The sequence below is a fragment of the Rhinopithecus bieti genome, unplaced genomic scaffold (genome assembly GCF_001698545.2).
Source record: "Rhinopithecus bieti isolate Rb0 unplaced genomic scaffold, ASM169854v2 scaffold_8674, whole genome shotgun sequence".
In the NCBI taxonomy this organism is placed as follows: domain Eukaryota; kingdom Metazoa; phylum Chordata; class Mammalia; order Primates; family Cercopithecidae; genus Rhinopithecus; species Rhinopithecus bieti.
This window is the reverse complement of record NW_016805883.1, coordinates 859,652-884,125: the sequence shown is the minus strand read 5'-3', so window position 1 is coordinate 884,125 and position 24,474 is coordinate 859,652. Positions and strand designations below refer to the sequence as shown.

Genomic DNA, 24,474 nt, shown 5'->3' with positions numbered 1-24,474 from the left:
TGAGGAAGTAGGAGCCCAGAAAGGTGGTCCAGCTGTGACTTGAAGGCATGGGTGCAAAGGGTGAGAAGTGTGGTATCTAAGCCCTGCCACGTGCACTTCTCTCCACAGCTCCTGCTGGTCGCCACCCTTCTCTACCTACAGGTAGCAGAGGGCAGGGAGGCAGAATGCAGGACAGCAGGGAAGCCAGGCTCCCTCTGTGCCCTTTAAGATCCTGGGCACCTGCACAGAGAGTGGCTGGCTTGTTTCTGGGCTCTGTGGTAAGGTCCTAGGGTTTGATGGGCAGTGAAGGATGTGGTCTGAGTGCCCTCTTAATTGACCAGCTGTGCTCACAGATTTAGACCTTCTGGGACTGTGAGCAAGTGACTTATGCTCTTCAAGTCTCAGTTTTCTCATCTGTAAAATGGGTTTTGAGATGTTTTGAGATTGTTTTGAGAATTAAATATGACACATGAACAGCACTTGGTAGATGCTTGGCTGTCAGAGGTGTCACCATGGTTGATGAAGTCACAGCTCCTACTGTTGCCCAGCTTGAAGGGAGGGAGACTATACACAGCTCAGACCCCACACCTCCAATTACTGCCACCCTAAGAGGTCAGCAAATCCTCTTCCTGCTCTCTAAGAAGAGTCCATGTCTGTGTGTTCATGGTGGAAAGAAGGTCAGAGAAGCCTTCATGGGGGAAGGGGCATTTAAGGAGGAATTTGAGGGTTCAGTAGTTCACCGAGCGCAGCAGGATCAAGGCCCCACTGGGCAGAGTGTGGATCATCTGCTGAGGTCTGGAGATGGAAGCAACTGGGTGTGGTGACCCCCCAGGGGCTGGAGTAGGGGAGGGGGTAGAAAGTGGCCTCCAGTGGCCAGGCCTGACTCTATCCTGATTTCCCTTCTCCCACGCACTGGGCCTGCTACCCCCTCCTTAGATCCCTGTGGGTGGGGGCCCTTTAACACCTCTCTGAGAGGCGGACTCTTACTCTCCAGGTGCCTCACAGCCAGGAAGTTCTTAATGGCTAGCCCAGGTACAGCCAGTCAACCCTCTTCTTCAGTTAGAGTCCTGGGCTGAGAGGGGGCCTCAGGGCCTTGACTTGCCCTTGGGGAGACACCATGGGACAGGTGCCTTGCTTGGGAGGCGGTTTCCTCCATCCAGGGCACCCTCTGTCTCTCTCTGTCTCCTTATATCTGCCCAGGGAGGCTTCCCCTTGACCTGGCACTGGGATGTGGATTCTTGGTTGGACCCACCCCTCACCTCCTGCCTCCCTCGGGGTCTTTCTCCTTTGTCTCTTTCTCCTCCCTCCAGCCTCCTCCCCTCCCACTCTGTCCCGAGTTTCCTTCTCACCCCACAGCCCAGGTCTCCCTCCCGTCTGTCTGTCTCTAGGTCTCAGGGGCTCAGTCTCACTCTCTGAGATCCTTCACCTTGGTGCCCCGCACTCCCTGCTCCTCTCTTGGTAGGGTCTCCCGGGGGCTGGAGTGTGTGTCAGGGAGTTGGGGGGCAGGGGTCACTCCCTGAACAAGGACCCACCCCCTCCACCTCCAGGGCCTGGCGGGTCCCGAGGGCTCAGGTTCTAGGCCGGAGGGTCCTGCCTGGGGGGCGGAGGTGGTTGGATCTGGCAGGGGGTTCGAGGACGGCAGGGGCCCGGCGGGGCTAGGAGGGGGCGGAACCTCGGGCGCTCCCCTCCCCCCCTTTCTTAAAGGGCCCGCGCGGGGCAGGGCGGGACAGGGTGGGCCGCGCCCTCCCCGGCACCCTTGGGGTCCCGGGGCGAGCGCTGCGCGGCGGGCAGACAGAGGCTGGGGGGGGCCGTGCTCCCAGTCGTCTCCCGATCCGGCTCCGCGCCCGCGCTCGCGCGCCCGCAAGTGGCCCCGCCCTTCCCCCCCTCTCCCGCTCTCCTCCTCCTCTCCTCCAGCTCACGGCCTACGCTCCCTTCCCTCCTGCCGTCCGTCCCCCTCGCTCAGGCTCTCCACACCGCCGGCTCCGGCACCTGAAGGGACCGGGCCGGCCGCGGGGAAGGCAGCTCCGACCGGCGGCGGCGGGGCGGGACGGGCAGCCGTCGGCGGCCCCGATGCGCCCCGCCGTGAGAGCCGGACCCGCGGGCGGGGAGCCAGGGCAGGCGGTGAGTGGGCGCGAGGCTCCGGGAGCCACATCCTACCGCGCTGGCGGCCAGGCGTGGGGCGGGAGCGGCCGGGGAGGGGCCGCGTGCGGGGTGGGGGGCGCCGCCCTCGCCCTCGGTGCCCGCCCGGGTCCGCTAACAAAGCTACATTTCCAGATCAATTCCGCGGCGTCTGGAGCATCAGAAGGATACGGTTGTCATGGAGATGGGGCCGAGAGAGGAAGCCCGGGCTGGCCGGGTCTGGGCCGGGGAGAGGAGGCGCCGCGGGAAAGCCCGAACCCAGCCTGAGGGAGGGTGGGGGCTGCCGGCCCGATTGTCTCTCGGCTCCGCGGCCCACTACCCTCTCCCCGCTTTTGTATAATCTCGGGGTACGCGTGTGCGTGGGGGTTGCCAGTGGCAGCTTGGTGGCCGGGGATCGGGGTGTTGGGTACCGGGGCCTGCCGGCAGCCACCTTCACGAGGCTGCAGCTTTGAGGATTTATTTCTGTTTCCAGTTTCCCAACTTTGACAGCCCGGCTTGGCGGCCAGGCCTCCTCGGTTCTGCAGCTAGAGCGGGGGCTCGCACGGGGGCGTGGCAGGCAGGGCTGAGGAGGCACATAATGGCCGAGGCGGCAGTGGGAGGGAGGGGTCCCAGAAGCGGGCTGCTGGGGCTGGGTGCAGAGGGAGTCCAGATTGGGGACCACCCTGCCCAGCGGGCCCCCTCCTCGGAGGAGGTATTCAGATATTCCTAGAGAATGCAGGGACTCCCTGGAATGATCACTGGGGCATTGTTTTGCATTGCCCACCCCTTTGTCTTGGGGCCATCTTGGGGGGGCCAGGAAGAGAACAGGGAGCAGAAGCAGCAGTCACAATGGAAGAGGGCCTAAGACTCCTGGCAGCCTGGGGATAGGCCAGGCTGAGCTTGATGGGGATCAGGGAGAGGGCTCAGGGTTTGGCCAGGGCAGGTGGGCAGCCTGGGTTTGGACTTTCCTGGGTTCCCCAGTTCCTTTTTCTAGATCCTACAAACAAGAGCTGCTTAATGGTGGTTGGGGTTGGGGTGGGGTGGGGTCACTGGGCTGGGACTGCCTCCAAACCCAACCTGTGGCCCAGGGCAGATGCAGTCATTCTGTCATTCTTCCACCCTCTCCCCAGGAGGTTAGGAACCTGTCTTCCAGGGAAGCTACAAGTTCTGGGGCCTGCGATCTCCGAATCAGTAAAGTGTACCTGCTGTCCTCTCAGCAACCCCTTTTCCCAATATATGCTGGGAAGCAGTGGCTTTTGAGTGGGGCTACTGCAAAGTTTGGTCCTGGGAAACATAGCAGGTCCCTAGAGTTTGGCCAGAGCCCCCAAAATATTCCCACCCAGTGGGGTGAGTAGGTGGGTGTGGCTCAGCTAAAGGAGGATGACTGGGTTGTCCTTGAAAGGCCTCCCTCACTGGTGCCTCTTGTGAGGTTGAAGTCTCAATGCTTGGGTGAATTGCACCCTGCAGCCCAGGGATGCCCTGAGAGGCCTCCCTCCTGCAGCTTGTCCTGGCCTGACAACTATGGGGTGCATGTTCCACAAGCAGACCTGACCAATAGTGCCCCCAGGGTCTTCCCTAAAGGGAGAGAGCAAAGATAGCTGGAAAGAATGACTTCCTGCTGTAGACAGGACTGAGAGAGAGAGTGGCTGGGGGGCATTACTTCACCCAACTTCCATATATGGAGCATATGTGCTAAGTACCCTCATAACAGTCTTTAGAGGGAGGCACTACCCTTATTCCCATTTTGTGGTAGAGTTGCTTGTTCAAAGTCACCTGGTTAGTAAGTGGCAGAGTGAGGATTTGCACTTTGCCAGAACTCTCTGATACTCAGACCTGTGTCCCCATCCTCTCCTCTTCTTCCCTGGAGATACAACTTAGAAGAGAGGTGGGAGGTGGGATAGAGTGCCTGTCCATCTGGGCAAGGGGATGATCTTGGGAAAAACAAGCACTAAGCTGGAGTTTCCTAGGGAGGTGGGATCAAGGCATTCCCATTCCGGACATTGGCTTGCAGGAGATCAACACTGCCTCTCGTGACAGACGATGCTCTAGACCTCCTTTGCCAGATGGTCTTTTCCAGGAAAATCTGTTTTGAGCGGCATCTTATGTCTGAGGCTCCGTATTTAGACTGGCTCTCTGAACAGGAGGATACACTTAGGCTGTCGCCCCTCGAGGGGTGTTTGGGGGAGTTGGGTGGGCTTGGGGCCAGACCTGGCTCCTTGCCACAGCTCAATGGAGGGGGAGGAGCCCATGTTCCTGCCCTAGTCTCCCTGGAGCCAGCTTGTTTTCCTTGTCCCTCTAAGCCGGTTTGCCCACAGGTGAGTCCGCTTCCTCAGGGTCTAGCCCCCTTTTCAGCTGGTAAGCCACTCCAGCGCTGTGCCTGCCTGGCCTGGGGTAACTCAAGCGTCCAGCCCAGGGCTGGCCCACAGCTCTTCTTGCTCAGATTTGTGGGCTGCCCTGGGGAAGGAACGTCCTCTCCTCTGACTCCTGCCCCAAAATCCCAACCTCTGAGCTCCTCTCTTCGGAATGTCTCCCTCCACTCCCTTCCTTCTCCCACCTTACTTTTTATCTTGTCAAAGCTGATAGTATGGTAAATACCCACCTACATACCCTTCACCTAGAGACCTAGATTTGCCAATTGTTAACATTATGCCACATTTGTTTCTCTCTCTGTCTCTTTCTCTCTCTCTCTCAACCTTTTGAAAGTAAATTGCCAACATTATAACACTTCACTTCTAAATACTTAAGCATGAATTTCCTGAGACAGGGACATTTTTCTACAAAGAGAATATATTGTTATCATACTCAAGAAGTTTAGTAATCATCCAATTTAACCTAACATGTCGTCCATATTTAAATTTCTCTAATTGTCTCAGTAAAGTCCTTTATAGCTGTTTTTTTTTTTCTTTTTTAATTTGATCATGGACCATACATAGCATTTAGTTGTTATGGCTCTTTAGTATTCCAATCTGGATGAATTCCTGACTTTTTTGAAAAATTTTTTATGACATTGTCAATTTTGAAGCCTTGTGGTATATCTCACATTCTGGATTTGTCTTCTTGCTTGCTCATGATTAGAGTCAAGTTAACCATTTTTGGGCAAGAATATCCCATAGATGATGTCATGTCCTTATCAGTGCATGATATCGGGAGGCACCTGTTATTAGCTTGTCCTGTAGTAGGTGGCAGTAAGTTAGGTCACTTGGCTCAGGGGTCCCTGTATTTCAGTTCTATTCCTCCCCCTTCCCTACCTCCAGAAGCTTCATCTGCCTGGTAATCTGCACACCAGGTCAGCAAATCTGACTGAACCCCTACATCAGACCAGATGCTGGAGAATAGAGAAGCAGACACAAACTTTCAGGGAGCTCGAAACCTCAGGGTTGGGGGTGGGGGAACCACAACTCAGACAGGTACTGTTGGTACGGGAGAGGGGAGGCCCAGAGAAAGTAGTGAGAGGCACAGCAAGGGGAGAGGGCATGGGGCGGCCAGACAGGAAGGCAGGCCCAGGCTATAGCTAGCCTGGAATGTGGGCTGAGGGGCTGGCCTTTTCCCCAAGGGCACTTCAAAACCAGTGAAGGGTTTTGAGGAGGGGATGATGAGGCAGTTTGGAGTGCTGGAAAGGCACTCTGAGGAGGATGGAGTGGGGCTGACTGGGCCAGCACATGGGAAAGAGACCAGCCAGGAGGCTATGGCAGTGCCCAGCACAAGACACGGGGGACTGGATTGGGGCTGCTGCGTGTGGCACATAGAGGGAGTGGAGTTGTGTGGTTTGGTGGCCCTGCTGGGAGGGTGTTGCTGGTGGGGGATGTGAGAAGGGGATGGAGCTGGGAGAGATTTAGGAATCAGAATGGACAGGTCCTTATACCTGACTGGAGGTGGGGAGAGTGGGAAGGATGAGTTCATGTAGTGGCTTGGGAAGGGAGATGGAGGTTTTGAGTGTATGAGGTCTGAGGTGCTTTCCAGGCCAGAGGAATGGTGTGTGGGAAGCTCATTTGGTGGCCCCAACTGTGGCCCCCTTACAGAAGCTCATTTTGAGATGTGGGCAGAAAAAAGAGCCACACATAGCCCACAGCAGAGAATGGATGGTGGGCTTCAGGCACCAGCAGGGGAGGGGCCTGAGCAGGGCTAGGCCAGCTCAGATGGCAGTTGCCCGTGTGGAAGCCAGGATAATCCTGTCGCTAACTTGCAGACCCCAATTCTCTTACTTCATTTTGCCTCTTCACACTTGCTTGGCAAAACCCCAACCCTGGTTAAATCCAGTGCCTGGCCTACCCCGCTCCTGCACATGCAGCTGAATGGGGCTGAGCAAAACCACTGCCCTGACTGTTCTTACTTTCAGTCCAAGCCCATGAACTCTGAACTTCAGGTGGGTCCTTAGTGCAGTCCATCAGGCACAGCACAGGTTCTGAGGTTGTTGCCTCTCCCCTATGCTAGATGCTAGATGGCTCTTTCACACTTGCTCTTTGTGTGTGTGTGTGTGTGTGTGTGTGTGTGTGTGTGTAGAGATGGGGTCTCACTATGTTGCCAGAGCTGGTCTTGAACTCCTGACCTCAAGTGATCCACCCTCCTTGGCTGCCCTCCTGGGCTTCCCAAAGTGCTGGGATTATGGGCCTAAGCCACTGCACCCGGTCATCACTTGCTCTTCTACCCTCACCCGCCCGCCTCTCCCACCCTTCCTTTCAGCGGATAATCTTTGAGAAAATATAAGCAGTCAGAGCGTCCTGAGGCTCCCAGCGCCATACTCACTGTCTGCCAGTGTCTGCACTCACTGCTCTGCTTTCTTCTGTCTCTGTGGGCAAAGCGTTCCTGCTCCTGGTTAAGGCCACCCCTCCACTTGTGCAGAGATCCTGGCCCCTTGTGTCTGCTTGAGAACATCACTCCGGCAGGGCCCCTGCCTGCATTATTGGGTCCTCCTCTTTGCTAGAGCATCCCATCAGCAGGTATCTTGCTGTTATTTCTTTTATCTTAAAAATGGTTCTGGCTGGGCATGGTGGCTCACACCTGTAATCCCATCACTTTGGGAGGCTGAGGTAGGTGGGTCACCTGAGGTCAGGAGTTCAAGACCAGCCTGGCCAACATGATGAAATTCTGTCTCTACTAAAAATACAAAAATTAGCCGGGCATGGTTGTGGGCACCTGTAATCCCAGCTACTTGGGAGGCTGAGGCAGGAGAGTTGCTTGAACCCAGGGGCAGAGGTTGCAGTGAGCTGAGACTACGCCACTGCACTCCAGCCTGGACGACAGAGAGAGACTCCATCTCAAAAAGAAAAAAAAAAAAAAAGGTCTCTTGTGTTCTCCAGCCAGCTACTGCTGCATCTCTCTCGTCCCCTTTGCAGAGAAACTTCCAGAAGGGTTGTCTAGACTCATTGTCTCCACATCCTCTCCTCCCCTCTCTCTTGACTCCGCTCTTATTGGACTCCACTCCGCTGACCTCTCCTCTCAAGGTTATCAGTAATGTTCCTGTCGCTGCACCCAGTGGTCAATTCTCAGGCTTATTGGCAGCATTTGACACGTCCAGTCTTCCTCTTCCTTGAAATATCTTCCATGGATTCCAGGACACCCATTCTTCTGTTTTCCTCCTACCTTGTGGATTGCTCCTTCTCAGCCTCCTTTGCTGGTTCCTCTTCTCCCCCTCCCACCTCTTGATATCAGGGTGCCCCAGCACTTGCCCTGCACAGGCTCTCTCCCCTGTCTCCACTCCTCCGTACAGATCCCATCCAGTCTTGTGGCTTTAAGTACCACCTATGTGCTGCCAGCTTCCAAATTTAAATCCCAAGTCTCAACCTCTCCCCCGAGCTCCAGGAGCCAATACAGCATCTCAACTTCCCTGTCTGCCAGGCACCCCCCCTCAACTTGCCCTTATTTTCCTCCCCAAACCTGCTCCACCCAGTTTCCCTTCTTGAGTGGTAACTCCATCCTTCTAGTTGTTCAGGGCACAAATATTGGCGTCACTCTTGGGTCCCCTCTCTCTCTACTGCCCCATGTACAGCCCATGGATGGGTGAGGCTTTAGAGTGCCTGACTTCCCTTCAGTGGGCCATGGGCAAGAGAGAGGAGGTGACAGTGAAATGGCCCAGCACAGCCCCTTTCACACACGCTTACTTCGTACCACATGCTGTTGTATTTTCATCAAGGAGGCCACAACCTGCAGACCCTGAGCTGAAGTCCTAAAGAGGAGACAAGACTGGACAGGGAAGAGGAGGGAGAGGAAGGGAGGACTTGGCTAGGGAGAGATGAAGAGAAGCTATATAACACAGAGATTGGGGAGGGGGTGGGGAGGAAGGTCACAGTGGGGGAGGCAGAGAAGGAGAGGAGTTGGGGGGCATGGACAGAGAATGTGAGGACCTAGAGGGTGTAGGATATGTGAAAACCGGGCAGAGAGAAGGGAGGAGGAAGCTTCTTGGTTTCTGTCTCTTGGCTGTTGAAGCAGACTGTGGGGAGCTGCTCAGAGGTGGAGCTCTCTCAGGTCTGCCTTTGCCCAGGTGTTGTATCCGAGGCTGGGCTGGTTGGGAGGATTTGCACTTGGTCAGTCCATTGTAGCTCTCAGGATTCAACTCTCAACCCATAGGCTCGTATTAGCCTGTGGGCTCCATGAGCCTGTGGATTGAAGCAGTATGAGTCCAGTGCCCTCTGAAGTTGGAGGAAGGTGGCCCAGTGGTCATTCTGGCTGTGGACTCTCTTGACCAAGACACCTTAGTCCTTTGTGGTTCCTGATAACTGAGGGTTCACCCCGTAGGGAAGTCAGTTGGGCATAGAGTCACCAGCTGTAAACATGATTTGAAATTTGACAGCAGACATTGTGGATTTCATTAGTGTTAAGGGCTCTTCAACCAGCATGCAGATGTATGCAAATGCTAAGCAAATGAAGGTACCAGTTGGCTGGAGGGTTGGGGAGAGAAGCAAGCTGGGAGATGTCCAGGAATGACCTTTGTGGAGCGAGCCCCAAGGGCCCCTGAGAATCCCAGCAGAGCACACGCAGGTTAAGATGCCGTTGTGCATGCAGCCCGGGGGCTTCTGCTTGCCTGGCCATGAGAACATGAACCCAAGGCAAGGGCTGGTTCCCTGGTGGTCACACTGAGAGAAGGAAAGCAGGTGGGGGTTGGTCATCACTCCAGACTGGCATTACCTGAAAGGTGATGGGCATCTTTAAAGGGGGCGTAGGTTCCTGGCCCTTGCCCTACATTTGTGTGTCCTGAGATGGAAAGATAGGAGTGAACCTGGCCTTGGGTGAGGATGTTAGGAGGGTAGGACAGTAGGGACCTCAGCTGCCTTGAGAAAGGGAGAGGGTGCCCTCTCTGGTTCCCCTCCTGGCCCCACGGGAGTCTTTCATTTGCCTCCACCCTCAGGCTGGGCTTCTGAAGCCCTTTCCTCAGAACTTGCTCTGACAGCTGCCAAGGACGAATATCCACTGGGTGCCGGCTGAATGGCCTGTGCTGTGTGCTGCTGTCCCGGGCATGACCCCTCTGGGGGTAGCTAGCTTGGTTCCTTGCAACCCCTAGAAGGTTTTGGGAGGCAGCAGCCCTCCCTTGAGCACTGAACACATGCCATCTCCTTTAGTCCTCACAGGTGCCTTGAGAGGACAAATACTGTCGGCATCCCCCATTTATGGAGGAGGACACCGAGCTCAGAGAGGTGGGCAGTTTTCCTGAAGTCACACAGCTCGTGGGTAGCAGAGCTTGGATTTGGAGCCAGGTCTTTCTGAGCACACAGGTAGGGGCACTGACCCGCTCTCTCCTGGACTGTCTCAGTCTGAGGCCCTTGCAGCACAAGGCGGTCCAAGCTGGGAAGACCAAGTGGGTTAAGAGGGTTTGGGGTCATTTTAGGATGTGGAATCTGGGAAGTTCCCGAGGCTCCTGGGTGGGCATCCCTTCCAAATTATCCTGGGCATCTCCCTGGGCAGTTGGGAAGTGGAGGAGGCTGGCCTGGGCTTAGGGAGGGGGCCTGGAGCTCTTGGAGGTGGGAAGATCCTTAACTCCAGGCCTCTTGGTTGGCAGAGGCTACAAGGGAGCATGGTAAGGGGGGCCCAGCTGAGGACTCTTCCTGGCAGCATCCTACTGCCCATGCTGCCAGTGGCCTAGCAGGTCCTGTGGAGCCCTGGAGCAGTCTAGGCCTGGCCATCCTAGGCCCCATTGCGGAGTGGGGGCATAGCTGTTCAGGGTCTGTTATGAACACTCCCTACATGCCACCTGTTTGCACCAATCATCTTTTAAGTGTCTGTGTGTGTCATGTATGTTCATGTGTGTTGACATGTGTTTGTGTATCTGAAGATGCTAGCTCATGTGCTAAAATCTGGGTGGTCTAGGGAATTTTGGGTAGGGATTTTGGGGAAGAGTAGTGAGCCAATGGGGGTGTTCAGCGTGGGTTTCCAGGGGGCAGAGAATAGGTCCAAGAAAGTTTTATTTGCCAAGTAGCCCTTATGGAACTCTCTCCAAGTATCCAATGTCAGATGGCAGGTCCTTGGAGATCGTCCAGGTTAGGGTATGGAATTAAGGATGGATAGGGGGCTTTGAGCCTTTCCAGATATACTCTAAATATTGCACACATTTGTGAGATTTCCGGGGCAGGATCCTCCATCAAGTGTACAAAGAGGTCCAGGACTTGGAACTGGTTAGGGATCGATGGTGCACGTGGGGACATGAGGCCAGAGAGGGGTTTTTTGTGCCCAACTTCCCCTAGCCCACTGGAAGCAAAATGAGGGTCCTGGTGCTCCTAGATTTGCTTCCCTGGGTCAGCTGTGGTCTCAGCCTTGCCACCACACTGACATACATTCCAGAACAATTTTCTCTGATCCCAGTCCCTTCTGCATACTCAGGATGGTTTTGACCTGGATGCCCGATGATGTAGATCTTACTGCCCTTAACGTAGCCCCTAGGACTGCCGGTGCCTTGTCCACCTTTCCAGGCAAATCAGGGGGATTGCCTCATTAGCGGCTGCCCAGTTCCCTCTGTGTGTGCGTGTGCGTGTGTGTGTCTGTGTGCGTGTGTGTGTCTGTGTGTGTGCATGTGTGTGCGCGCACGTGTGTGTGCATGTGTGTCTGCGTGTGTGCGCGTGTGTGCGCGCGCGTGAGTGTGTGCATGTATGTGCGTATGTGTGCATGTGTGTGCACGCACATGTGTGTGCATGTGTGTGCACGTGCGTGTGTGTCTGGGCATGTGTGCATGTGCCAACCCATGCCTGCATTGTATGTCTGCTTTCAGGTCCTGCACCCATGCACTTGCCCCTGTGTCTTACAGAGCATGCTGGCCCCTGGAGCCCTCCCTGGTGGGCCCCCACCTCCAGCCCTGTCCTTGGGTTTCCCACAGTCCCTGGCTTGGATCCCACCATAAAAAGGGTCTGTAAGATTATTTCTTTGACAGTCTAGCATTCCATCAGAATCTCAGCCTTGCTGCTTTCCAGCTTTGTGACTCTGAGCAGTTCCTCAACCTCTCTTAGCCTCTGCCACAAATAGGCATGATGATAATCCTTGTTATTCATCTAACAAATACTTTTAAAGTGCCTACTGTGTGCCAAGCATTGCATTGGACTCTGAGGAGACAGCCATGAACATGACATAGTCCCCACCCTCACTGAACTTACATCCTAGTACAGAGATGGGCAGGGAATCAGTGAACACATAGAAAAGGGAGCTTCAGTTCTACTGAGTGCTATGGTGCTCCATGGAGGAGTGTGATGGAGTGCCAGGGGTCAGAGAGGGCCTCTTTCAGGAGGCAGTGTTGGAGTTGAGCCCTGAGTGGCAGAAGAGGCTCTTTTAAAGATCTAGGGAAAGAGCATTCTAGGCCAAGGGTATAGCTGGTGCAAAGGCCCTGAGGTGGGAATGAACTCAGGGAGCAGAAAGAAGGCCATTGTGGCTGATGTGGGAGAGCCTGAGGGCATGGGGTAGAGGGCAGCAGAACCAGCTCCTGCAGGACCTTTTCAGGCCATGCTGGGGAGACTGGATTCTAATCTAAGAGAGATGGTTAGAGGACTATGAGGAGGGAGGGAGGGAGGTTTGTGTTTTTGCAACTCCCTCCAGCTGCCACAGGGAGAGTGGGGAGGGGGACAGAGTTGTTCAGGAGAGCTGAGACCCAGGAAGTGCACTCAGCCCTGGCAGTTGGCTGAGCCAGGGTTCCACTATCATTACAGGACCCACCTTAGCTGGTGCTGAAAAGAGGCTGCTGAGCCCAAGGTCATTCCAAGGGCTGAGGCTAGTGGGAGCCCCTGTCTGGAGAGGGACTTGGATCAGGCCAAGAGAGGCTGCGGGGGATCTTGGCCAATGTCAGCCTGTCATTTGCAGGCGTCTCCTTGGGATGTGTGCCCAGTGGCCTGGCTGCGCCCGCTCCCCTGCTCTCGCCAGCAGGACTGGAGGTGGGAAGGGCCACTGCTTTGGGCCAACTCTCTTGGTTGAGGGTTTGGGCCCTTGATCTCCTGGGAGGTTTTGGCGGGGGTCCTGGGAAACTGGGGGCTCATTCTGCGTCTTCAGCCCATCTAGCTGCAGAGGGAGGCTACTCCTGGGTTCTAGAGACAGCTACACTGTGGGACCTCAGGCAAAGCCTTTCTGGGTTCTGTGCCTCAGCCTTCCTCATTTGTCAAATATGGTGGTAGAAAGAGTGGAGCACAGCTGCCTTTCATCCTTAACCTTGTGGTGAGTTTGCTCTTCCTTGGACCTTAGCTCTCTCAGTGTTCATGACATTAAGTTTCCCACTGGCCCTGGGGGAGAACAGAGGTGATACTCCCACTCTGTAGATTGGCTCACAAAGGCAAGAGGGAGCAATGATGAGTCCCAGGACACACAACGGTTCAAAGTGAGCACATGGGGCATAGTCTTACACCTCTGCTCTAAAACCTCCCCTCTATGCTGCCCTCCCCTGGACTCAGCAAGAGAGGGGGTTCTGGCTCAGCTACTTCTGGGCTCAGCTGGTCTGCAGTCCAGGCAGGGACTCTGGGCCCCCCGCCCAGAGTAGAACTCAATGCTGCCCCTTGTCTGCCCACCTCCAGAAACAAAGGACATGGCCCAGTGCCTGGTGTTGGCAGGACCTCCATCCTGCTCCCTGCTAAAGCAGGACATAGCAGGGCAGGTAGGGCTGGAGCTAGCCCGAGGCAGCTGCTGGAAGTTGGGGGTGGGGTGGAGGGGGTCTTCCAAGAGGTCCTCAATCTGTCCACAATTCTAGCTTTGGTGCTGGTGTAGGCTAAGCATCAAGTGAAGCTGCTGATACTCTTAAACCTCAGGTTTCATGGAGGCTTAGGCAGAGCCCTGACTCAAGGTGGTGGGCTCAAGCCAATGCTCATCCAGGCCCCTGGGCTAGAAAGCAGGTCAGAGGACTGGAACTCAGGCAGCAGGCCAAAAGCCCCCACTTCTTTTTCCTTTCTAAATGTCCCCCCTCCCCCCACCCTCAGTTGAGTCTCAGTTGAGAAGGTGACTTCTTGTTTTTCCTCCTCTGAGTATACAACCAGAGGGAACGGATTGAAATAGCAACTACAGCAGCAGGGATTTAGGGCAGACCAGAAAGAATTCCTTACTCAGTGCTCAACCTCTGGAGGTCCCCGATGTCCTAGGATCAGGGCCCAGATATTTTAGAGCCTAGCTCTTCAGATGTTTAAAAGTCTGTGGGCTTTTTTTTTTTTTTTAAGTAAAAATCTCCCTTATGCAGTCATCAAAATTCTAGGAGGTAAGGGTCAGTGTAAATGGGCGGGGGTCCCAGGTCTGTCTGTTCTGCCCTCCTCTTTTCTGCTCCATATTTGAAAACCCAGGTTAAATAATCTTAACTGGACTGTGGTGGCTGAGCTTCCCACAAGGGCCCAGAATTCCTGAGAAGAGGACCCACCTCCCTCCCCAGGCTCTTGTTCTTTAAGTGGGACTTTTCTTTTGGAGCCTACCTCAATGTTCCCACACTTGCCTCGTTATAAGAATCACAGAGGACCATACCCCTTCCCTGTAGCTTCTGGTTCTGGAGGTCTGGGGCACGGCCTGGTAATCTGCATTGTACCAAGTCCCTCAGGTGGTGTTTATGACCAGGCAAGTATAGGAAGTTTGAGCTCACTTATATCCCTGTTGTTGCCCCTGCAGCTCATTCTGCTGCAGCCCAGAAGGCTGGCCAGTCCCTCTCCTGCAGCCTCTCCTGAACCCCCAGCATCCCTCTCCAGAGCAGAGTGGTAGCCAAGGCCCAACAAGGGGAGGAAGGAAGTGGCCCAGCCAGAACTGGGAGAAATGGCCCAGATTCCTGCTTCTCTCCAGGGCATTTGGAGGGGCTGATCTGTGTCCCCACTGGCAGAGGACACTTGGGGAGGGGGTTAGCCTAGCCTAGGTAGGGCCAGGGGCAGAGAGGGGAGGAGGAGAGAGCCAGAACACAGCCTGTTACACATTACATCTGCCCTCTCCATCTGGGATTAGGTTGGGCAGGAAGCTTTTGGGAAATGTGGGCTGGTCCCAATCCGTTTGAAACAGTGGAGGTGAAGATGATGGGTAAATGGGTCTCCTCATTTTACAGACGAGAAACAGACCCAGAGGGAAGTGGGGCTGGCCTGGGCAGGCCAGTGAGGAGGCCTGACCTGGACGCACACGAGGTCATGCAGGGAGTTGGGCAGAGCAGGGCCTGACTCTCCTTCCAGTGCTCTCCCCAGAGTGCCCCTTGGCGGTCTCCTCATGAGTCCTTCCTTGCAGGTGGGCGAGCTCTGATAGGGGCCCGGGAGTGGAGGGGAACCCCAGGCCTCCCCCTTCCTCCCAGACAACTGGGGCTCTGGGCTGTGTGTGTGGTGGAGGCAGCCTGGGCTCTGAGAGGCTCCCGGGTGGCGCCGCCCGCCCAGCACCCTGGACAGCGCCCCACGCTGGGCTATCCCTGGCTGTCTCCAGGCTTCACTTTGGCTTCTGGGGTGGGCCCTGCTCCAATTAGGCTGCGTCTGTTGACTTCCTTGCCTCCTCTCTGAACTCCTCCTTGAAGATAGCCTCCCAGCCCAGTTCCCTCCATTAACCACAAAGGTAAGGTTCTCTCATCTCTGGCTCCTGGAGCCAGGGCAAGAACGCGGGAAGAGGCTAGGAGACCGGCTGCTGTCAGTCTGTGGTTTGTCACCATCACTCACCAGCAGGAATGGGAGGGGGCCCTGCTGGACGCTTCTCCACTTCCTCCCCACTTGGATCATCCTCAGAGGGCTTTGGTGAACTCTGGCGGGCACAGCAGAGACACAAAAGGTAACAGGAAGGGCAGGGACTAGGGCACAGTGGGCTGGCCAGGGTCAAGGGTGAGGTGAGGTGGCTGCTTGGACAAGGCAGTGAGAGCACCATGGCCCAAACCCACATTCCAGCCAGAAGGGCCCCGAGAAGATCGTCTCGGCCATCTCCCACTTCCAGGCAGGCTGCTCTGCCACTGGTCCTGCTGGACTTCAGGCGCCCCCCAGCCCCAGCCCTGTCTGACTGGTTCTTCCTCTCTCCACCCGCTGCCAGGTCTAGAGGAGTCCCAGGAGCAGCCAGGACAGGCGGAAGCGGTGGCTGCCATGGAGGAGGACAAACTCTTATCTGCAGTGCCTGAGGAAGGTGATGCCACCCATGACCCCAGCCCGGAGCCTGAGGAGGATCTGGGGGTCCGGAATGGAATGGCCAGTGAGGGCCTGAACAGCAGCCTCTGCAGCCCAGGGCATGAGCGAAGGGGCACCCCAGCGGACACTGAGGAACCCACGAAGGACCCAGACATGGTCTTCCGTGGCCTCAGCCTTGGCCTCTCTCTCACCAATGGCCTAGCCCTGGGGCCAGACTTGAACATTCTGGAAGATTCAACAGGGTCCAGGCCCTGGAGGGCTGGCGTGCTGGCAGAGGGAGATGATGCTTCTAGAAGCCTCTGCCCAGATGCTGAGGACCCTCAGCTGGGGTGAGTGGATGTCTTGCTATGGGAGCTCACCACATTTGGCTACTCTGTTTTTGTGTGGCCTGGGCCTAGCCACTTAGTTTCTCTGGTTCTTGTGTTTCTCATACATAAAATGGGGATTTCATATCCCTCTTTTGCCCAGATTCTGGGTGTTTTGAAAGAACAGAGCTGCTGTCAGTCTGTGGTTTGTCAGAACCACAGACTGACTTTGATGGAGAACTCAAAGGCCAGCAGATTGGGGGGCTGAAGGTTGTGCCATCATGAGCTGCTTCTATGTGGGTTGTAGGGGGTGGGGAGTGCTGCCCTCCCTCCATCCCAGGCTGGGCATTTGAATTCCAAGTCCTTTTAAAATGCCCAATGTGAAAATTAATCTGGTTCATCCCTCTGCTTCCTGGAAATCCTTCAGGAAAGCCCAAATCCTTCAGCTGACTCCGGGAAAGCAGGCTTTGGGCTTTAATCCCTCTCAGCTACTCTCACCTGCAGTAATCGTCAGGAAGTTCTACCAGGGATCTCACTTCAGTCCTGCTTGTTGGAGTTACAGCCCAATTTCTATTGTCCTCAGCAGATGGTGGAGAGACCTGGAGTTTTGGGGGGGGTGTTGGACAAGCAGAGCAGGGAAGGGACAGATAAATGTCTGGAGGGCACCAGGGTGGGCTGAGAAAAGAAAGCACTTAGAAGTCTTAGTGTGCGTAGTTGCAGGCTCTGGCCTGAACAGGCAGTGTACGGGTAGTGTGTGAGCGTGTGTGGGGGCATGAGTGTGTGCTTGCCCTGCATGTCGTGTGTGCACAGGGATGTGTGAACGTGTTGGTATGCAAGGGGATGGTGGCTGTGGGCTGGGAGTGTTGGTGCCCCTGGCCTAGACATTTGTGGCTGCACGTTTGGGCGCATGTACATGTTATGTAGGGATAAGTGTCTCTAGGTCTTCGTGGGCAGGAATGTGAGTATGTGGGGTTGCGTGTCTGTGTCACTGGCTGTGCCATGGCCATAAGCGTGTTTCCATCCAGGCAGGGTCTAGGGCAGCCCCATAGCTGGCAGCGGGGTGGGGGCAGGGGACTGGGGCTTCTTAGAGCACACCGTATTGAGGTGGCATCTTTACTTGGGATGGCGAGGCTGGGGGCAGTTGGAGGCTTGGAGATTGGACTGATGGTCTTCAAGCTCCCATCAGGGCCACTCCTCAGGCTTGCTCAGTTGCATGAGGAGGTGGGAGATGGGGGGTCCTTTGGTGGCTCTGACCCTGGGCTGAGAGCTCCCTGCAGGCAGGGCTCTGTCTTGTTTGATGTCTCTAGTGCCCAGCACAGGCTTGGCAGAGGTGTCTTTACTGGGCTGACTTTGGGTATTTGCCCTGGTGGCCAGGGCAATGGACCTTCTTTCCCCTCCTTTCCTTCCAGAGGTCAGTAGAGGAAACTTCTACCCCAGCCCCTGCCAGGCATTCTGTGCCTTTTAGATTTCTGTCCCCCTCCCCACTTTGTTCCTTGGCAGGAGAGAGCCTAATGAGGCTGCAGTCTCAGCTCCTGCTGGGGCTGGAGTGGGAGTGCCTTCTCCAGGAAGCATACTGGGACAGAATCTTAGGCACTGTGGGGCCAAGGAGATGTTTGAGGGGCAGGGGCACTTCCCAGTCCTCCAAATACAACTCAGTCTCTGCTACGCAGCAGGGGCTGGGGGAAAGTAGGGCATGACCAGAGCCTCAGGGGAGGCTGATGCAGAGGGAGGGGCGTGCTTCTTTACCCATCATGGGCCTCGGTTGATCTGAAATGGGCCGGGCTCAGCCTGCTGTGTTTTTTCCTTGTGTCTCTTCCTGTTGCTGGCTGTATCTTCCATCTCTATCCTTGTCTGTCTAGCTCTTTCTTTATCTCTCTCACGTTCTGTCTCTGTTGTCCTCTCATATCCCTTTCCTCTGTCTCTTTCTTGTCCTCCTCTCATGGTCTTACTCTCTCAGTCTCTCTCTCCTTCCTTCCCTGTGTACCTGCTCGTGTCTCTGGTGGATAAGAATCTTCCCAGCCTCCTCAGTTCATCTGTGTGCGATGCTGTCTTCCAGGTGCTGGAGATGAACAAAACATGCTAACCCCTTGCTCTCATGGAGCTTGTAGTCTAGTAGGGAGACCGACGATAAATATTAAAACAATGAATACTTATACAGTATGTTGGAAGGAGATAAGTGCTTTGGGGAAGAAAAAGTAGGAAAAAAGGGGCTGGGGTGTTTGGAGGCAGCTTATGGTTTAGATTGGGAGGTCTGGGCAGTCCTCACTGAGAAAGGGATGTGGAAGGAGGGTTTTAGCTGGGGAAGAACACTTTGGGCAGAGGGAACAGCCAGTGCAAAGGCCTCTTTTGGGGGACAGCACAGGGTCCTGCAAGGGCTTGGAAAGCATGGGTGGGGCCATGGGGCTAAAAAGCACATGTTCATTCACCCAGCACATCGTTCAGCTAGATGTTCCGAGCACCTACTCTGTGTGGGGATGCTCCCTGGCTTTGCAAAGCTTTTGTTCTGGAGCTGGGGAACATACAGTAAACAGGAGAAAAGACAGAATCTTACATGCTGGGAAGGTCTGAGGAGTAAATAAACAGATCCGGAGCAGGAGGCCAGTGTGCTGTGGGCCTGCCTCCCCTGCTGTCTCTGAGGAGGTGGCAGTGAGGCCAGACCTGACAGCTGGGATGTGTTTGGTTGAGCTAAGAACCTCCCAGGTTGAGGGAAGAGCAATATTATGACCCAGTGTGACACTGGTTGTGATAGGAAAATGTTCACATTGCTTTGAGAGCCTGGAGGAAGCAGCCCTCTATGCCGGGCTGGGGGATGAGGCCTTATATTCATTCATTTAGACACATATCTGATGCCCACTATGGCCCCGGCCCCAGGTCTGCTCTTTTCCCTGCAGTATTCCCAGTACCCAGCCCGGTGTCTGGCACCTGTGCTCAGTCAGTATTGGCTGAAGGGATAAGTGAATAGGATGGGGGGTGGTGTGCCCCTAGGGGGCTCCCAGGCATAGATGAGTGCAGTCACCAGCACCTGTACTGGGGATACCTTGGCAGGATGGTGACTGGCTCCTTGCATCCCACAGGTTGGATGGTCCCGGGGAGCCAGATGTGCGGGATGGCTTCAGTGCCACGTTTGAGAAGATTCTGGAGTCAGAGCTGCTGCGGGGCACCCAGTACAGCAGCCTCGACTCCCTAGATGGGCTGAGCCTCACCGATGAGAGTGACAGCTGCGTCAGCTTCGAGGCCCCCCTCACACCCCTCATCCAGCAGCGGGCTCGTGACAGCCCTGAGCCAGGGGCTGGGCTGGGCATTGGGGACATGGGGTTTGAGGGGGACATGGGGGCAGCTGGTGGTGATGGGGAGCTGGGCAGCCCCCTGCGGCGCTCTATCTCCAGCAGCCGCTCTGAGAACGTCCTAAGCCGCCTGTCTCTCATGGCCATGCCCAATGGATTCCATGAAGATGGCCCCCAGGGCCCAGGGGGGGACGAGGATGATGACGAGGAGGACACAGACAAGTTGCTGAACTCAGCCAGGTGAGGCAGGGCCCAGGCTGGGAGCTGGGAGAACCACTGAGCAGATAGGGAGACTGAGACCCAGAGTGGGCAAAGCAGATTAGAGTGACTCAGTATCCAGAGTCAGCACGCCCTCTTCAAGGTCACCTGGTCCACCCTCTGCATCCAGACTTCCCACCCTGCGTCCTGAGGTTTCATTCTGCTCTTCGAGGCCTTCTCAGCCCCGGTAGAAGTGGGGAGTCAGGGAACTATGCTGTGAGTTCACTTGAGAGGCTCTTCTGAAAGTCTGATTTCATTCCCTCCTGCTGCGGTGGAGCTTCTTTCCCTATTCTGGCCCCTACATGGTTTGCAGTGGCCTGGGGAAACCTCCCAACCTCCTCCAGGGCCTTTGACCCTGGGCCTCTGACCCTACTCCTCCACCCACCTTCCATCTGCAGTGACCCCAGCCTGAAGGATGGCCTGTCAGACTCAGACTCTGAGCTCAGCAGCTCGGAGGGGTTGGAGCCTGGTAGCGCAGACCCATTGGCCAACGGGTGCCAGGGGGTCAGTGAAGCTGCTCGTCGGCTGGCACGCCGCCTCTACCACCTTGAGGGCTTCCAGCGCTGCGATGTGGCCCGGCAGCTGGGCAAGAAGTGAGTGTGGTCTCCCCCGCCCCCAACCCCGGGCAAACCTCGTGTCTTTCTCAGCCTCAAGGGGTTGTGGGTGACCTTCTTCAGGGGTGCCTTGTGCTGGGGGGTGGCTCCCAACAGTTCCCCGAGGACACCTCCTCCCGCCACTGTCCTCATTCCTGGCCTCGCCCTAAATCTGTTTCCTTTCTGGGCTGCTTGGGCGAGGCTGATGCTCTTGGGGAGGGGTGGTGGCGGGCGGCCCCTCGGGGCTGGGGGTGAGGGATGTGGGATGTGGTTATGGGGCCACCATGAATATGAGGACAGAGAAGCCGGCAGCAGCTGGGCCCAGTTAATGGGGCCAGGGAGAGAGGAGAACCTGGGCCTCGGGGGACACCTCTGGGACCCAGAGCTCAGGAAAGGGCTTCTGGCCTTCATTAAGCACTACTGTCTACTGGGACCAGCTGAAGGGGCTGAAGCCCCCAAAGCCCACACCCTGGCCTTCAGACCGGGTGCAGAGGGAACTGGCTAGATGAGAGCCCCAAGGGGGACCAGGGGACAGGCGGGATTGCAGGACCGAGGAAGTCTGTCGGCACATCCTGCGCACCTCTGACCACTGGTGTGTTCACCTGCCACCTGCCTCTGGCCCTTTTACCTGGAGTGCTTCCCAGGATCCGCATTAAGGCTCTGAGCTGTGCAGGAGCAGGCCTAGCCCTGCAGCACTGCTCACAGGGCTGGGAGACAGTCCAGACCCTTGCCCATGAGTGGGAGGTGACATGCAGGCTTTAGGCCTCAGGACACCCTGAGGGCAGCTCAGGTCCTGGATCCTCCTCTTCTCCCTCCTCTTCTCTCTCCCTCCACTTCTCTCTCCACCCCCCGCAGCCTCCACGCTGCTCCTGCACCGGGTCCCTGACAACCGCACCAGCCCAGAAATCACAATTCAGATGCCCTCACCTCTTCTGTTGGACTGGACCCCCAAACCTAACACCATCCTTTCAGGAGCCTTCTTGGTGGCCTGCCCCTGCCCTCTCCCATCTTTTCAACCACTCCTTCCAGCAGCTAATTGTGCTCAAGTCTCTCCCATCTGAAAAACAAAAATTGTTTCTCAGCCCCACTTCCTCCTCTAGCCAAAATTCTTGGGTTTTCTGCCCAGGGTGGCCTCTATCCCCTTTCTTTCTCCACACTCAGCCCCTCCACACTGGTTTCCCCCCGCCAACACCGACTTCAGAAACCTCTTGTGCCAACGTCACTGGTGGCCTTGTGTTTTTGAATCTGGTGGCTGCTCCCCAAGCCTCACCTTAGCACCTTCAGCAGCTTCCGTGAGACTGGCCATTTATTTCTTTTCTTTAATTAAACTTTTATTATGAAAATTTCAACAAACACGAAAGCAGAGAAAAAAAATATCAAACCTCTATATACCCATTACTGGGTTTCAAAGTTACTATTTCTTCATTCTCATTTCGTCGATGACCCGCAGCTTTTTTCTCATGTGCTGGAAGATTGTAATGCATATTTCAGACACTCTATCATTTGATTTATAAATACTTTAGTATGTATCTCCAACTGATAAGGATCTTTTTTTACATAATCATGATTCTATTATAATTTCTAACAAAATGAACAAAAATTTCTTAATCTCTCCAACATTCAGACTATGTTTAATTTTCTCTGATTGTCTCAAAAATGTTGGTTTATTGAAATCAAGATTCAAACAGGGTCCACACATCGCGCTTGGCTGATTGGTCTGTTAAGTCTCTTTGAATCAACAACAGTTCAGCAGTTCAGCAGTGCTGAGTATTTGTTGAAGAAACCAAGCCACTTGTCCTAAAGAATGTTCCACAGTTCAGATGTGGTATCCTCATGCTGTTATTTAACATGTTTCTCTATTTCCCATGGGTCCTGCAAATGGGCAGTGAGCTCCAGGCTTAATTAGAATCAGGTAGAAATTTGTTCTAGTTTTTGACAAGAATTCCTCATGCCAGTCTTCTTGAAATACTGTCTTGGTTGGCCTGCAGGACAACACACCCCACCTCTGGCTGCTGTTTCTCAGCCTTCTTGCTGGCTCGCTCCTGGGTTCCCAACCCAATTTGGGGCTCTGGGCCAGCCAGCCTATCTGTGCCCTCTCCTGTTGCATGGGCTCAGCCCCACCCTGAGCTGTTACTGACCAGCTGTGGATTGATGACTCTCACATGGATGCCTGGTCCTGAAGTCTGACATCTCCTGCAGGGGACCGCCTTCTTGGTCATGCCCCATGTCCATTCCATCTCCGTGTCTTGTGGGTTCTGCCCCCTAAATCTCTCTTCTCCCCATCCCATCTATCTCTATCTGGACAACTACGGCAGTCCTCCTGTCGGTCTCCACTTAGCAAGTAGCGCATTCCAAAATACAGACTGCCCATCCCTGCTTTAACCCTTCTGAATCAAGTCCTGATCCTTCCCCTGGTCCCCTCCTCATCACTTGCTGCCCCATTCCTGTTCTTTAGGTTCTGGCCACATGGCCCTGCTAGTAGCTTCTTGGACATGCCATACAGTTTCCTCCCTGGGGACACTGCATCATCCCACCCCTACTTCCTTTGCCTGGTTCGCTTGTAATTCCTTGTGTTGACTGAGACGTCACCTCCCCCAGGAAGCCTTCCTGACACCCCCAGACCAAGGTTGAATGTTATGGCCCAACTGGCCAGTAGCCTAGGGGTTGAGCAGGTCTTGGGGGTGGGTGGGTCCGGGTACCCTGGGCCGCACTCCCCAAGTAATGCCTATGATTCTGTCATCCTTGCGCTGGACCCTGCTTCTAACAGACATCCCATACTCTCCTGGCAGCAACGAGTTTAGCAGACTGGTGGCCGGGGAGTACCTCAGTTTCTTCGACTTCTCGGGCTTGACTCTGGACCGAGCACTCAGGTCAGTGGGGCTGGGACGGGCAGTGCCCACAAATGGTACAGGCTGCACATCTGGATGCTTATGCCAGCTCTACCATAAACTTGCTCTACAACCTTGGGCAAGTCTTTTGACCCCCTGGTGAGGCTGTGGGGAAGGGGCCACAGGAGCAGCAGCGGCCCAGTAGTTTAGTGAGTGCCCGCTTTGTAGTAGCTGTTAGGATGTGAGGGTGGAAATGTAGTTGTGACTCTAGGAGAGGAAGGGAGGCTCAGGACTTGCCTGTATTGAGCAATTCCCGCCTGCCAGATCCTCTAGGTCTTTACTCACCTTGCTTACTGCATCCTCTGTACCCCGGTAAGGTAGGCACTATCATTCATGTTTTTCACATGAAGAAACTATGGGCCAGAGGGATAAAGAGACTTCCTCACAGTCATCGAGGGAGGAGATGGTAAAATGGGATTTGATCTCAACGATATTGGTTTAGGACCTAGGGAGTAGACCTCAGGAGGGCCAATTGCAGGTTCCTAGGAGCCGGAGGGTAGCATGGATGGTTGCAGCCCTGTAGTATCTAGTAGGCTCTGGTGGCAGGGGCCAACTGGGCAGCTACTGACCAGGCCCTAGGAGAGATGGAAGCATCTTGGAGCTAAGGGGTGGGGTGATTCATGCACGTTAGACCTTTTGACTGTGTTCCACGTGTCTCTTACACTTTAAAAAATGTAATTTCTGGCCGGGCACGGTGGCTCATACCTGTAATCCCAGCACTTTGGGAAATCCCAGCATTTTGGGAGGCTGAGGCCAGAAGATTACCTGAGGCTAGGCGTTCCAGACCAGCCTGGACAACATAGGGAGGCCAAATCTCTACAAAAAGTAGAAAAATTAGCCAGGCATGGTGGTGCAGGCCTGTTGTCCTGGCTCCTCAGGAGGCTTAGGTGGGAAGATCACCTGAGCCTGGGGAGGCTGAGGCTGTAGTGAGCCATGACTGTACCACTGCACTCCAACCTGGGTCACAGAGTGAAACCCTATCTCAAACAAACAAACAAACAAACAAAACCCACATACAAAAAAAGTAATTTCCATTCTTTTTTCTTTGCTTCTGTTGAGATATTTTCGGCTGACCTGTTTTCACTTCACTTTGCTTACCCTTTTTCTGTTTCTAATGTGTCATTAACCCATTTATGCCTGAGGTTGCAGTTTTCTGAATTACAAAATCAGACCTTGGTGATGACCTTAAGCAGTAGGATATAAATAACTCCCACACGCTTAACGTTCTGATAATGGCACAATAGGCATACATAGGTTTTGAACTCATTTACTGAGTTTTGAATTTATGTTATATTTTCCATTTCTAGAATTCCCATTTTATTAAAAAAATTAAAAAATAGATTCTAATTCTCTGCGTGAATTATCCATCTTTTCCATTATTTTCCCTCTCTTTTTTGAACAGCTACTCGGGAGGCTGAGGCAGGAGAATGGCGTGAACCTAGGAGGTGGAGCTTGCAGTGAGCTGAGATCGTGCCACTGCACTCCAGCCTGGGCGACACAGCGAAACTCCGTCTCAAAAAAAAATAAATAAATAAATAAAGCCAGCT

At 54.8% G+C, this 24,474-nt stretch overlaps 1 protein-coding gene across 3 annotated transcripts in view; it reads left to right on the top strand.

Moving 5' to 3' along the window:
• Positions 1–2,317: 2,317 nt before the first annotated feature.
• The window catches only part of PSD2 (pleckstrin and Sec7 domain containing 2), a 52,302-nt gene continuing 30,145 nt past the window's right edge, over positions 2,318–24,474 (top strand). For 2 of the 3 annotated variants that reach the window (XM_017873919.1, XM_017873920.1), the window contains exons 1-6: positions 2,318–2,465; positions 9,651–9,803; positions 15,508–15,928; positions 18,979–19,428; positions 19,845–20,039; positions 22,829–22,909. In XM_017873919.1, coding sequence (XP_017729408.1) covers positions 15,558–15,928; positions 18,979–19,428; positions 19,845–20,039; positions 22,829–22,909 — 1,097 coding nt within the window. In that variant the 5' untranslated portion in view covers positions 2,318–2,465; positions 9,651–9,803; positions 15,508–15,557. Of the gene's footprint in view, positions 2,466–9,650; positions 9,804–14,815; positions 15,256–15,507; positions 15,929–18,978; positions 19,429–19,844; positions 20,040–22,828; positions 22,910–24,474 lie in introns of those variants that run through there. The other variant, XM_017873917.1, reaches the window with a different exon arrangement.